Source organism: Calidris pugnax, unplaced genomic scaffold (genome assembly GCF_001431845.1).
Source record: "Calidris pugnax isolate Ruff unplaced genomic scaffold, ASM143184v1 scaffold2, whole genome shotgun sequence".
Classification (NCBI taxonomy): domain Eukaryota; kingdom Metazoa; phylum Chordata; class Aves; order Charadriiformes; family Scolopacidae; genus Calidris; species Calidris pugnax.
This window is the reverse complement of record NW_015090766.1, coordinates 2406557-2422132: the sequence shown is the minus strand read 5'-3', so window position 1 is coordinate 2422132 and position 15576 is coordinate 2406557. Positions and strand designations below refer to the sequence as shown.

The following is a 15576-nucleotide window of genomic DNA, read 5'->3' as shown; positions in this document are numbered from 1 at the left end:
ATATATATTATTTTGTGTATTAGAACATAACTTTTGGAATGTTTTCTTTGACTGTATGCACTGCATTTAAAATAGTAGATAAGCCCTAAATCTTAGGAAAAATGTATTTTACATTTAATACGTAAAAATAATGGGAATGACATTTCATAATATGTTGCCTTAGATAAAGTGTATAAAAATTATTAATAATTCTCTCCTGACAGCTGCTTAGTTTTCAGATGTGGAAGGCATATAATGGTGTGTTTAAAAAACATTTTGCAGCATAGTTTATTCAGTGATCTGGACAGCTTTAAGTTGGCACTAAGAATTAAAAAAAAAATCAAAGTGAGTGAACAGAGTCAGTCACAGTATGTCAGTCACATGGAGAACCATGCAACTAATGACTGCTTATTTGCAGTACATGTACTTTATTTTATTTTTATTTTATTTAACAGATGGTCTTTTCATTAGTAACAGAACTCAGAGAAAATCAGGTCAATGGACTTAACATGCAGGGGAGGTAAGTGTTATCTAAACATCATTTACATGTTTGCATCATTACAGTTCGGTGATGTTGCTAGACAACCTGTTCCAGTGTCTCATCACCCCCCCATTATAAGGAATTCCTTCCTTATTTCTAATCTAAATCTGCCCTCTTTCAGTTTAAAATGACCCTTGCCCTGCCACTACAGCCCCTGGTTAAAAGTCTTTGTTTTTCTTACAAGCCCCCTATAAGTACTGATATGCCACCTTCAGTCTCCCCCTTAAAGCCTTCTCTTCTCCAGGCTGAACAACCCCAACTTTGTCAGTCTGTCTTCCAATCTAAATCTGCCCTCTTTCAGTTTAAAATGACCCTTGCCCTGCCACTACAGCCCCTGGTTAAAAGTCTTTGTTTTTCTTACAAGCCCCCTATAAGTACTGATATGCCACCTTCAGTCTCCCCCTTAAAGCCTTCTCTTCTCCAGGCTGAACAACCCCAACTTTGTCAGTCTGTCTTCCTAGGAGAAGTGCTCCAGCCCTCTGATCATCTTTGTGGCCCTCCTCCAGACTCACTCCAACAGGTCCATATCCTTAGGTTGGGGGGGCCCAGAGCAGATCATAGTCTTTTGGCAATATTATTGTCTTTGAATGTCAGTAGATCCTTTTGATTGCATGTAAATTAAGTGTATTAAGTGTATTCCAGCTAAAAAACAAAAGCAAAAGTAAGGATAGGTATTTTTAATACCTATTTTATATTATTAATTTAATATTGTATTAATTATAATAATTATCATTTAATATCTATAATAAGGATAGATATTTTAAAATTGTATCTTTTCTTTTAAATGTATGACTCTCCTGTGAATATTCTATTGGTCTTCAGGGCCAAAGCTACTGACATGATGAAAAGAGTTTTATGACCTATTTAACACCACATAGCCTGTAAAGTGAAAGGAAAGAGGAGGCTGATTGAAATATCTTCCTTGTATCATGAGCCACCAATTTGGCTGTTCTTCTGCCTTCCTTCTTGCCTTCTTGCGAGAATAGTAAATGATCTTAATAGCAAATGATCTGAATTTACTACTGAAATCCTTGACGCAGTTAATGAGGATCATCACAAAATTTTGGTCAATGTAGAAAACAAACACCTACATTTTATAAAGTTGGGTGAAGCAGGCTTAGCTGGAAAGCTAGCAATGCTGTTGGGAAGAGAAAAAATTTGATGTCTATCAGGAGAAAATGAAAACTTTGAACTTAAGTGGATTTTTGAGTGTAGAAATTATGATGTGGGTCTTTATTCAAGTTGCAGAGACAAATGTAGTTTGCAGGTATCCCATTTCTCAATTCAGTGGTGCTTACAGCAACACAGATGAGAGTGTCTGTGCAAATTCATTGTATACAGTGAAATGCACTGTGAGGTATTCTCCAGGAATGTATTTTGAAGATTGTGTAGAAGAATAAAATTGCCTTTGCAGGGTTTTTCTTTCAAAGTTAAAAGTAGGAGTAAAGTAAACTGCTAAAATTTGCTAATCCTGGATAAAAAATTAGAAACAGAATTTTGTAAAGGGCAGTGATTTAAAGAGTCTCAGGTCTGTGAACTTTATGTGTGTATCCCAGAAAACACTACTGCACAATAAATATCAGCCCAATAATTACCATTTCTAGAGAAACACTTCTCAGAGTAAAACTGCCTCTTGAAATATTTGAGTTTAAGAAACCTTAAACACATATTTGGTTAGGTACTTACTCAGAAATTCGAGTCTTTGAAAATGTATTGTGTTTTATTTCTCATTGTGGAAACCATAATGCTACCTCATCTCCATAGCACTTCTGTGACAGCATATACCAGTGACCATTAGGCAAGATCTATTTGGGAGTACCTTTAATACATGCAGTGCAATAGAGGTAGCTTTTACTTAGAGCAGCCTGTAGGGTGATTCTTGTCTCAGCTCTTCATAGACTATATTGATGGCTTTCCAAAAAACAGTTTTGGGGTCTTACAAAGAGTTGCAGCCCTTTTAGTGAACAGTGCAGTCAGCGGAAGTTGGAGTTGGAGTCAGCAGTCAGGGGAGTTGGACTAGATGATCTCTATGGTCCCTTCCAACTCTAAAAATTCAGTGAAATTCAGTGAATCTTGCAGCAGCTCAAGTAAGCCTTTTACAAGTAATCTTATCACTTTTTAATTTGTTAGAATTCAATATATTGGAGCTCTTGGTCTTCATATTTGTCTTCCTGTCAAAACTGCATCTAGAAAAATCTGCAGTTTCATGTGCTAGAAACTATGAATACTCTGAGAAAGTTGTGAGTTCCTTTTGCAAATGTCATCTCTTATGTTGTGTGCCATTTTCCTTTTTGTTTTTGTTCCGAAGGTTCCATGTTTTGTTTACGTTCCAGGTTCCACTGCCTCTTCCAAGTATGTAGTTTTAGCCAGCAGGTCAAGTGAGTGGTTCATATATTAACATCTATAGTCCTTCAACTGTAGTTCTGTAGGACAAAAAGTTTTCAACTGAGCACTTAAAACCGGCAGGATTCATGTTTCTCCATTCATAGAAATTGTTTCTGATGAGAGAAGTCAAGGAAGTAACAGGACGCCTTAAAAGCAGTGCGTGGTCTTTCGTGAGGATCTAGCAAACCTACGTGGGAGCTGTGAATCTGTAGTCTTCTTTACCTGTGTTTTGCTGATCCTGTTAGCAAAGGTGTGATTACTGAGCAAACACAACTGGCTGCACTTCAGAATTAGGTTGATATCATTGTTTGCCTTAAAACCATAGAATCATAGAATCATTGAGGTTGGAAGAGACCCTTGGGATCATCGAGTCCAACCATCTACCCTACTCTACAAAGTCCTCCCCTACACCATATCCCTCAGTACCGCATCTAAATGTCCCTTAAACACATCCAGGGATGGTGACTCAACCACCTCCCTGGGCAGCCTGTTCCAATGCCCGACCACTCTTTCTGTGAAGAATTCCTTCCTAATGTTCAATCTAAACCTACCCTGTTGGAGCTTGAAGCTGTTCCCTCTTGTTCTGTCGTTAATTACCTGTGAGAAGAGACCAGCACCAACCTCTCTACAGTGTCCTTTCACGTAGTTGTAGAGAGTGATGAGGTCTCCCCTCAGCCTCCTCTTCCTCATACTAAACAGCCCCAGCTCCTTCAGCCGTTCCTCATATGATTTGTTTTCCAGCCCCCTCACCAGCTTCGTTGCCCTCCTCTGCACTCGCTCCAGCATCTCGATATCTCTCTTGTATTGAGGTGTCCAGAACTGGACACAATACTCGAGGTGTGGCCTCACCAGTGCCGAGTACAGGGGCACAATCACCTCCCTACTTCTGCTGGTCACACTATTTTTGATACGAGCCAGAATGCCACTGGCTTTCTTGGCCACCTGGGCACACGCCGGCTCATATTCAGCCGTTTGTCAACTAGAACCCCCAGGTCTCTTTCCTCCAGGCAGCTCCAGCCACACTTCCCCCAGCCTGTAGCGCTGCATGGGGTTGTTGTGGCCCAAGTGCAGAACCTGGCACTTGCCCTTGTTGAAACTCATGCCGTTGATCTTGGCCCAATGATCCAATCTATCTAGGTCCCTCTGTAGGGCTTCCCTTTCCTCCTGAGAGTCAACACTCCTGCTTAACTTGGTATCATCTGCAAACTTGCTGATGATACACCCTATGTCCTTATCGAGATATCAACATTTTATCTGACTTCTTAAGATTCTTCAGGCAGTAAGTGACAACATGTCAACAGTCATTCCAATAAATGATTTTTCTGGAGTTAGGTATGTATCTCTTACATTTAACCTTCTGTTAATTAATTTAATCTTCTTTTACCTTATCAGTTTAGAAGTTAAAATTTTGACTGTTTTGAAATATGAACTGTATCTATTTTATCCTCAGGGTTTCAGGCAGTCGTGAGAATGCTGTGTCCCTTTTCTGTGTCCCTCTCGTTACTTTGCCTGATCTAACTCCATTGCTGGAAACTCTCCTTCTTTACCAAGGAGGTGCAACAAAAGAAATTCTCAGTTCAGAGTTTCTAGAGGCTGTGAATGATGCCTTTTTAAAGTAAGTATCATGGTCTGTACGACTTTTATGCTCTTTTCATAAAGATTATTAATTCAGTTAAATGTTTCTCTGGGTTTGTGTGCTGAATGCACGGTACTTCATCTGCCTTGTAGTAAAATATTTCCCTTGCAGTTGAATAGCAGAACTCAGGTTGTAGGCCAAAGCTGACTTTTAAATTGCTGATGTACAAAGTGTGGCATAACAGCTTTAAATATTGACTGGAACTTTCTCCCATCTTTTCTCTAAAATGGAGGTTAAATTCTTCAATAGATTTTAGGAATTTTGTGAAAGATATGATTACTTTTCATTGAAATGTTATTTACCTTTCATATAAATGTATCAGCATTCCTAACTTGACATATTGAGAGCCATCTTCATTTTTCCGTGCATAAGATAGATCCTTACATTTAAGTGGTTCCATATTTATCTTGGGTTTTTTGGTGAAATTGGTTCTCAAGTTTTTAAATTCTCCTGTTTTTCAGCAGCTTGTTTTTAATGAGCCTGATAGGAGCAAGTTGTGGAAATATAACTTTGCTTCTTTTGCTGCCACTAAAACCACTGTTTAGATAAAACCAGCCTATGGATATAAAACAGCTGAGTGAAGCTGAACATCAGCAGGATTGGCTATGCCAAGGAAGGAAAGACGTTAGGGAAAGCACAGCCTACTTTTCCTTTAGAGTTGTTTTATTCAAATTGTAGCTGAGGGGCTGTGTTATGAACCTATTTTTTTTTAGACTAAGAATGGTCCTATATGACCACTTTACCTCAATTATCCATTTGTCTGCTTTTTAATCAGAGTTTTAATTGCTTCCTTTGTACTCAACATTGTAATTTTTGATATGTTCCAATGAAGATTATTATATTGCTTCATTGAGGGCTCCAGCAAAAATAAATAATTAATAGAAAAGCACAGTTACTAATTTGTACATGTTACTAGAAGGTGAGGAAAACAAGTGAAAAAGGAATGTGAAAGTCTGTAGTGAAAGATGTCTCCCAAAATGAGAGAACTATCTTGCATTTGTCCATCTTTTGTGGCTTCAGACTGGATGTGTGCCGCTAGCAGTAACGCAGTTTGGAAAACTTCCAGAGAAGTTTAGAAGTTCAGTGTAGATGGTCCCTACTGATGTCAGTGAGCAGGCTATCATGGCATACTTTTGCAACTCCATAGTGTGAGTCTGTGTCCTTTAGATGGCCATAAAAGGTTCTTCCGACTGAAATATATGTCCCTTTGCTTAACTTTTGAGCTACTTGTTTATCACAGGGAGCAAAAATAATTCAGTTCTTATAGCTTTTGACTAAGTGGCTCTTGCAGGGTCCTTGACAAAAGCGTATGTTTTCCCTGAGAGCAGATGTAGGCTCACACATGCTTTGCTTGGTATACTGCTGTCTTGCTGCTGAAGCCCATGTGATCTTAACATGAATATGCTTGTATTTTTATTCCCTCCCTTTAACAATTGAATTCTCTGTTCCCTAACTCTGTCATTGTGTTATGAACAGTTGTTTTCCTTCTGAACATGGGTGAAGCCTGCTCCAGGAAATAGAGTTATTAAATGCTGGGACTTGCAGTGCTCCACAGAATTCAGCATGGTTCCAGTGGGACCATCTGCAAGTTCAGTCACATAAGGATAATGACTACAGTTTACTTCCTACATGTTTTTTAAATCTCAGAATTGGAACATGTCTATGTAAGCTTATTAGATTTGTTTTCCTGGTGTAATATCTGTAATATCTACCATGCTACCACAAAAGCAACAGCAAAGAGGATTGTGGCAAAATTAAATGATCTTTTGTCATTCTTAATTTACTCTGATGTACATATGTGCTTTAATAGTGATCCTTAATCAAACAGCATCTTGAAGTTGAGCATTGCTTTACAATTTTGAAATTCTACAGATGTACACGTTTAAATTAAGCTATTACATAGTTTTGCATGGAAAAAATACAGCTTTTCAATGGAAATCATAATTCTGAATCATGGAATCATGGAATTGTTGGAGTTGAAGGGACCTTCTAGAGATCATCTAGTCCAACTCCCCTGCCAAAGCAGGATTGCCCAGAGCACATCACTCAGGACTACTGAAGGCTAATATTGAAACGAATGCATGGTAAAAATAGATCCTAAAATGCTGTTAAATCTTTCTTTCTACTGATATTTTTCTTTTCTTTTATCAGTAGCTTTAGTTCACATGTACTCTCCAGCCTAATTTTAGTTTTTTTAATCTTAACTTGATTAATTAAGTTTTTTTAATCTTAACTTGATTTAATATCAAGGCACATATTTCTTGTTAATTATGTATTTTTTTAAAAAAAAACCCACCACTTTTTAATTTGCAATTATCATGATAACTGCAAATATATTCCAGGATATTTTGTGCTGTGATCTCTCTTCTTCTTGGATGGTTACTTTAGTATATTTTGATTTGTGCTGGTCTACACAAATTATGGTGTTGTCTCAAAATAAACTGTGCCTTTTTATTTCCTAGTGATACAACACTATACTTCACCTGAGCTATAGCTGAAAGCTTTAGGTGAAGAGATAATTACCTTCTCAACCATTTGTCTTTTTAAAGGCTCGGGTCAGTGTGAAAACTTACCTACTTCTACCTCTTTTTTTAAGATGAATTTTTGGGGTTTTTTTTTAGTTTCTCTGCAAAGACAGGTAATCCTTTGATTTAGCCAGACTTTCCTGCATATCTGTTAGCTGATAACACTTTCTGAGCTGACTGGTCTGCAGGAAGCAGTCCGGGTTTGAAAGAGCACAAGTGTGGGGCAGGACCCTTCTCTAGAGAGGAAAGGAACTTCAGGCTTAAACTTTCCATTTCCTTTTGCTGGGATCCATCAGAACCAAATTTTTAGGTTTTAAAGACGTGATAAGGTTTTATTTGTAGATGATGGTGACTCGGTTATTCTTTGCAGATATTATTTGATATTGAACAGAGTATTGTAAACAAGTTTTCTCTTTCTTCCTGCAGGTTGATCTTTGTGTCTTCTTATTCTCCAATGTGCTTTAAAAAACAAAACAAAAAAGTACATTTTTGTCTTCCTTCCAGTTTCTCAGGAAAACAGTATTTTTCTCTCTAAACCAGGAAGAAGATCTCTCTCCCTGAATCAGCTGTCTTCAGCCTCTGGCTTCGTCACTTACCAAGTCTTGAAAAAGCTACATTACATCTTTTAGACCAGCTGATTTCCATTCAGTTGAATTCACTGGAAGAAGTGGCTAGTGTCATAAAAGATTCACTACTGGTATGGTGCACATACATTACATTTGGTACTGCTCTTTTGTGCTTCAGAAGTTCAGGGAGTTTTCAAATACATCAGTGTATTTGAGGGAAATGGCTGTGGCATGCTCATGGCATGTAACTTGCTAGTGCAAAGGTAAATTTTGAGTCTTACAAATGTGACTAAATTTTTAGGTTTTCCACTGCATTGGTAGAAGAGAGAAAAAAAGTTTTATCTAGTGATGAAGAATGGACAACAAGATGAGAATCTGACTGGTGGAGGTGCTGCGTACCTGCCTCTGTCCTAAAAAAGTTATAAACTTTGGCCAGGAAGGATTTGTATCTGTTTTTACTTCAATCTCTGTGCCCTGGGGAGTTTAGCAGTTTAAACAATTGAAATTCCTTGTAGATCATTTTATTATGGACTGCTTAGTTACTTGGTTTTGTTTGCACATCTGAACAAAATTCTTAACAAAACATTTCGTAAACTGTAATTAAAGTTTGTTTCAAATGCTGTTTTACACAGTGCCCCAAAAATCTTTCTTACAAGAAAACATGACACAATACCTTTTTCAAAATAATGGGCTAGTTTTCACACTAAATGTAAACTTAATTGTTAATTACAGTGTGAAATAGCATGTGTGTTATACACTTAAATTATATGTTTCATTAAATAGATAGAACTGAAAAATGGCACGTGGTGTCTTATTTTCAGCCTATAAAATTGCTTACAGACTACATATTTTAGATAGGAAAAGAATGATATCTTTAAATATTCTTCCTTTTTAAATGATTCTGCAAATTTCTATTTTAGGGATCCATCCTAGTACTTGCAAATCTGGTAGATCCTTGGCATGTACAGCATTTCATATGTCAGCTGAGGATCTCGGTATTCCAGAAGACAAGACTGTACACAAGGCCTGTGCCTAGTCTTTCTGTATCGGATACACTTAATTGAATACAGTATCTGGTACCATGTGTGGCTAAGGGAAAAAAGCAAATATCTAGGTTATATATAAATAGAAGTAAAATCTTTGTTTAAATTATTCGGTTATTGTTGTTCATTAACAATGTTTGTATTTACCTCGTCTTCACATCCCAATCCCTGAAAAGAGGGGAACATTGCTGTGCTAGCACTCTTAGGTTGTCCTTACTTGCCCCTACTCCAAAGACTTTGTGCTTTCAAAATAAGATCTCCACAGAGTGGAAAGGCCAGTGCAGCAGCTTTGAATGCTGGTTTAGAGAGGACATCCTGTGGACAAGGAGTGCAATGAATGGAGGCATAGAGAAGAGAGCTGTTGGAAGATGGATATTGCTGATTGATAGGAATTAATAAGAGGGAGGGTGCATAAATGGAAGATGGAATGCCAATTAAAAAAAATAAAAATAGGATGAGCAGCTTCAGAGAGGCAGTACAGAAGGAAAAGATTTGATCCAGATATTGTGATCCAGAAATGAATCATATTTTGTACAACTAGTACATGGTACTATAAAGATATTAGTGTGACATTAGATCAGTCAGCACTTTGAATCCAACAGGATGATTACTGTTAGAAAGACAGTGAAGACATTTGAATATTTGACAAATATTCAAATGAAAGACATCTGAATATTTATTTAGGAATATGGATGTTCATACTTTGGCTGTTGGATTATGGTACTTGTAGGATGTAACCTCTGTTTGCCTTGTGGACATAGTAATAAAAAGTGGAATCATGAGACAAAACTGGATTTATACTTTTTTCCTATTTGGAAGAAAACTTCTAGAGTACAAATAGGCAGAAATATGTTACTGATTTGGTTATAGTGTATGATAAGAAGGACATTTCGGTAAGCTATTTCATAATTGTATTATCAGAGTAATTTATCTAAATAAAATACAGTAACAAACTGCACATAAACTTCATAGAGATCTATGGTACCCAGATACTTGTAAACGACTGTGTTTCTATTATGAAAGAAATTTCATATGCAATACTCTTCTATTTTAATTCCAAGAGTAATTGTAGTGTGATGGTGTATATATTGTATGCTATTAAGTTCATGGATCTGGAACTAATATTGGAAATTCTATAGTTATTCAGAAGTGATAAAAACAAGTGCAGTGACCATCACAAATGGTCTTTTAGCGTCTTCAGAATTTGGTTGGTGACTGTGTGTCTTCCTTGCTGAAGTAACTTCGAGGTTTCTATGTGTGCATTAACAACTAAAATGTACATAAATACACATAGTAGAATTTTATGCCTTACCAGAAATACATAGGTATGTATATAAACACTAGATTTTTAAAGTATGTGTATGTAAAAAGAGGTGCGAATGAATCAGTGTCAATTATAATTTATGTTCAGTTCTTAGATAGCTTCCCAAAGTAGTTTTATTTGTTTCAAAGTTATATTAGAAAAAGTGCAATAGGGCTTAAAATTTCTTGCTTGTCTTTTACAAGCCATCTGTTACTGCTGCATTTGTTTTTTCCTGCTTGTCAGCTTTCCCAAGCCCAGCCCATTATGGGAGTTACGCTGGGCGCTGCAGTTAAAGCTCTAGCTGTGGGGTCTCCCTCGTTATTTTCGCTTCAGCGTTGCAGAGCAAATGCCGTTTATGGCGGGTGATAGGGTGACTCTTGCATTCACTGACAGGGTACCGAGCTGCAGACTGCTCTGGTTCCCATGCCCTCGCCTTGCCCTCTTGCTGTGCCTTATCCCCAAGTTCTGAGTCTCGCTGGATCCACGCTCACCTTCCACTGGGAGCTGTGCCAATGGCGCTAACGAGGGAGAAAGGAGCAAGGACAGGGAGGGAAAACCAGAAGCTTTTTTTTTTCTTGTCATAATAAACTCCAGCTAAGGTACAGTTAGTCCTCTCAGTATTGCCTGTCTTCCAAACCTGTGTGGTTATGGTAAAATTTTTTAAATAGTGCACACTAAGTTATTCGTAATGTTGATGAGTTCGGGAGCTTTTTAAGCCTCTGTAAAAAGATGTTTGTGCTTTCAAAATAAGTGTATGTTTCAAAGAAAAATACATTTGGCACTTAGTATTGGAAAAAAAATTGTGACACTTCTTATTTTTAATTGGTAAATATAAAATTCAGGAATGCAGGTAAATACACAATTTGGAAATACAGGTAACACTTGACATACAGCAATGTAATAGTTTCTTAAAGCTAGATGTGTTTAACTGTAGAAATGTTGTGTGCAATTAATTGCAATTGAGTTTGAATGAAAAGAACTGGTATTTATGGTGTTACCATCTCAAATCTGTTGCAGTGTGATTTTGGGCACAATTTGTTTCCCTATGTTTACTCTTACTTGCGGTCGTTACAGAGCATTCTATGGTGTGAAAAAAACACACCATATGATTATTAGTACACTCCTCTTTGTGCCGTTTACTTGAATCCTGTAGATACAAATGTATTTTTCTTATGTCTTTATTCAGTTCTGGCTTCGTATTATAAATCAGTTGTTTAGGATTCTTCATTCTGATAATACAGTTACAAAAGTTGTGTAGTTCTATAGAACTTGTGTATGTAATAACTGCTCTAGTCCTGCTGCTCAATAGGCACATCTTCAAATTGCCTTGGAGGCTTTTGCGCTATAAGAGCATTCTTACATACAGTGCTTGCAAATTAATTCCATGCAGTCCACTGATCAAGATCTTGTGGAGTTAGGTAACGGTGGTGGGGTTTTTTTTGTTTTCCATTTTGAATACCAGTGATTAAAGTCGTATTGATTTGAGTAGTGTAGCTTAAATACCAACAGCTATTAACTGTGGTTTCTTCTAGTGAGTACTGTAGGTTGCTGCTGTCTGGCAGGAAAGGGTGGAGGGTTTTTCATTGTTGCATGCAGTACATTTATTTTGCTCTTGTTAGAAAGAGTTCTGATTTGATCTTGATCTGTGTGGCAACGATGGACATTTCCTAGTTTTCACGCAACCTGTCTTAAGCAACAGTGGGTTGGTAGGTCATCATAGGAGTATGTATGCAAAAGTAGGCAGAGTATCTGAAAAGACAGTGGAGAAATAGCTGAATTCAACCATTTGGCCCACGGGACTGAAAAACATACTTCTCATTTTCCACTGTTTTCACAGAATTGCTGAATGGTTGGAGTTGGAAGGCACCTCTGAAGATAGTCTAGTCCAAGTTTTCCTTTTCAAAAAAAAAAAGAAAAAAAAAAGAAGAGGTGAACGTGTCCTTTATGTCTCACCCAGCCAGCTTGCTTTCTCCTTCTAGCAGTGGAAGTTTGGAGACCAGCTTTGCACCAAGCTGCGTGGTGTTCTTCACACCTCCAAACCGCCGGCTGCAAAAACTCTCGAACACTAGATGTCATACGTTCAATAGGACAATTTAGCTACAACCATGTGACAGAGAAAAAGCATGGTAAAACATGAAAATGAGGTGCCACCTAATATTTCCAGTATGGCAAAGACAACTGTGAGAATCAAGAAGCTTTTCTAGACAGTTTGTATTAAAGGTTGTCTCTGTATTTTTTGAGATTATCATTTAGCGATCATATAAAGTTAAGTTCTTATTCTGCCTGTGTGCAATTTAAAAGGAAAAAAAATCAATTCTATTTGGTACTTTTTAGCTAGAAAAAAATGCATAAATGTTTTCTTTGGAATTTTCAGGCACTTAAAGCTGTTAGAATATATGCCATTTTTAAACACTATTCCTTCCATGCCTCCTGAAGTTTATCGAATGCATGCTATTAAACATGCATTTCTCTGGATTGTTTAAGAACTATATTCTTATCAAATTTTCAGGTGGTAACTTCAGAAACACAAACTGAATTTTTTTTTTTAGCTTAGGCACATATACTTTGGGGAATGTGTAAGTAGTTTTTTATTCTTGGTGCTCTATAAAAGGCTAATAAATCTTAGAATTTTAAAATATGGGATTAAAAAGTAATGTGATTACTAGTGCATGTTTAACATAACAACTTTCTTAAAAAGTTTTTGTGTCATTTTGTCTCATGATAAAAATCTTCACTAGTTTTAAAAAAAAACAATTTTGATGCACTTAGATGTTTAGCTTGTACTAGCAACTCTGAAATTCACAGAAGTAGATAATACTGTGAAAATATGTCTTGGACCAAAATGTATAGTGTTAAAGACAAAGGTGATAAAATAAATTTGATTTCTGGAATTTAATGTTGAAGATGTAGCAAGAATCTCAAAGCATATCCAAAAGGGATTGTCTGTGAAAAGGAGAGAAATGCTTTTTTGTAAGTCTGCTCCCTGTCTCTTGCCCCCAGCAATTGCATGCAGCAGCCTGTTCTTTCTATCTGCCACCTTTAGTATTTTCAGTGATCGTTGTCATAAACAGTTTGGGATCCCAGGTGTTGGCGTTTATCAGCTGTTTAGCCTGCTTGGTATCGCTGTGGATCTCCTTCCATGACTTTGACATAATTATTTTGAAGAACCTCATCCTGAGAAAATCTGAAGGTTTAGTAAGAGTTGATCTGAAATTTGCAGTTTAATAACAGCAGTGTAATAGCATCCATGAGTTAAGCTTTAAATTATATAATGGCATTTGAGTTGCTTCTTACTAGTGACTAATTTTCTTTCATTTGCTTATCAACAGCCACAAGCAGCAAGCCATCCTGCCGTTTTCAGAATTGTTAATGAAATTTTCAAGTAAGTTTTGAAATTACAGTGGGAAGTGTTTCAGATGATCAGTTTAAACATTGAGGTTTTCTCCATGAGAAGAAGCAGTATTATAATCTGGGATGTGTTATAATTTCAGACTATCCTTCTTTAGCTGTATGCCTTAGTGTCCCCTTCTGTGTAATATACTGCAAATAATGAAAAATGTTAAAAATCTTGTAAACTTTACATAAAAGTTATATTATAATTGATACAGTTGACTACATTATATTGTAGCCTTTAAAGATTATAATTTATTTTCTATTTCAGTAGGGATTTGTGGCTGAAATATGATTTTGAGGTATAAAATATAAATGCTGAAATGGCATACCCCATGCCAGCATGAAGATGAAATTTAGCTAAAACTTTTGCACATACCAGTCGGATCTCTTTTACATCATGTTAGTAAGTCTTCAGGATTGATATCAGATATGCTTTTAATGGCATTAAACTATTGATCTGGCTGTTAATAATGAGTTTGGTTTTGAATGCATTATTTTGGAGCAATAGGTATTGTTTACCACATGGGGGCTTCCAGAACTTTGTGGTCAGTTTTCAGTGGCTTTCTCTCCTCACTTCACCTGACTTACTATTTTATCGTTCTTTTTAAGTAAATCTACTGCCAAGGTTATCAGTGTTACAGCTTTGATACGACAATAATGTGTTTAATGAATGACATTGTTTGTTCATCAAGTGCTTTCCTTCTTAAGAAAAAAGGGCTCCCAGATAAAAGTGTTTGGGAGCATGCTGTCCTGGTTTGAGGTGCCTGTGTGCATGTCTTTACTGTAGAAAGTGTAGACTGCCATACTGGGAGAGTGAAACCACCTGGCAGTCCTTTCTGTTGTGGTGGTCCAGTGTCTGAGCACAGATAGCATCTTCTGAAAAGCTTTGTGTTCATTTTTGTTACAATTCTCTGACATCCTTCCAACTTTCAAGTGGTGTGCAGACACTAAGATACTATTCCAGATGTGAGATTTTAGAGAGCTGTTGATAAGGAACTTGTACTTCATTGCTTGGAAACTGTGCTGTGTTCCTGCACTTGGCAGTAAACTTTTATTTGGGGGGCTGTTAGAAGCATAGATCTAAGCATTGTGTCTCTTTCAGGAAAAGCTTTTCCTGCTCCTTGCATGCTTTTATTGATATTGATTGTGCTCAACTGTTTTATCTCAGGAATATTAACTTGGGTTTTTATTTCCCAAGTAGAAGCTCATTTTCTTTCTAAGTGTGGCTATGCACAAGTCCACACACCTAGACTGTCTTCAGTTTCTGTGTACCAGTTCTTGTGTTTGTATTAGTGAATATATGTGCCTATAGTTTTGTGACATTTCTGTTACAGTAATGTGTAAGCTGTTCTTCCAGATAATTATGGAAAGAAAAAACTATCTAATAAACCTTATATCTCAGTGGCAGCTTACTTTTAGCATTTTTTCTCCTTCCCATTACATGTCTTTCAAATAAGAGAATGAAAATTGCACTCTGCTGTCTGTATGTTTTTCTGCACCATTTGCTCAAGGTTACATTATGCCCTGGGGAAGGCTGGCTAAGCCTCCAGAATGGATTTTATGATGTCACTATTGAAAGCACATTGGAATGCATTGGTCACTACTTCAATCTGTAGCAATTACTGATCTAAAGTACACCTTTGGTAGCACTCACTTTTGTTTGTGCTTCTGATTCATTGCTTAATGATCACTAAGGAGTCACAGTGACTGAACAGAAGCTGTATTATTTAAGTTCAGTCTTCTTCTGTAATTTTTTAATATGTAGCTTTTAAATTTGATCAGCTTAAGTGAGGTTGGTTTCTTTTTTTTTTTTGGAGGGGGTTGTGGGGTTTTTTTCTCCTTTGGTTACATATCCTAGGAGATTGTACTAGACTGTACTTTCTGTCTAATTTGAAATGCCTGTGGGATGCAGTCCCACAAAGACTAAAGTATGTGTAACTGTAAGCATGGAAATAGTTGGCCTGAACCCAGTCAGAATGTTCAAATGCCAAATTTGCCTAATAAACTTGTGGTAGTCTCTTTTTTTTAATTTTACACTTTTTTCTCCTATTGGTAGGATAAATTCTGTGTGTCTGTATGTATAATTTATATACTTACCAAACCTAGTTTATTTGTAGAAGTTGTGTTATGTTGGGTTTTTTTAAAATAAAAATGAAATTTTAAAAGCCTGCAAAGTTAGTATTTCTATCTAACACTGACACAATG

At 36.8% G+C, this 15576-nt stretch overlaps 1 protein-coding gene across 2 annotated transcripts in view; it reads left to right on the top strand.

The window, feature by feature from the left end:
- FANCC (Fanconi anemia complementation group C) overlaps window positions 1-15576 on the top strand; it is a 65127-nt gene that overhangs the window by 34095 nt on the left and 15456 nt on the right. For both annotated transcript variants that reach the window (XM_014936077.1, XM_014936068.1), the window contains exons 5-8: window positions 435-499; window positions 4356-4520; window positions 7607-7763; window positions 13308-13360. In XM_014936077.1, the coding sequence (XP_014791563.1) occupies window positions 435-499; window positions 4356-4520; window positions 7607-7763; window positions 13308-13360 (440 nt within the window). The remainder of the gene's footprint in view (window positions 1-434; window positions 500-4355; window positions 4521-7606; window positions 7764-13307; window positions 13361-15576) is intronic.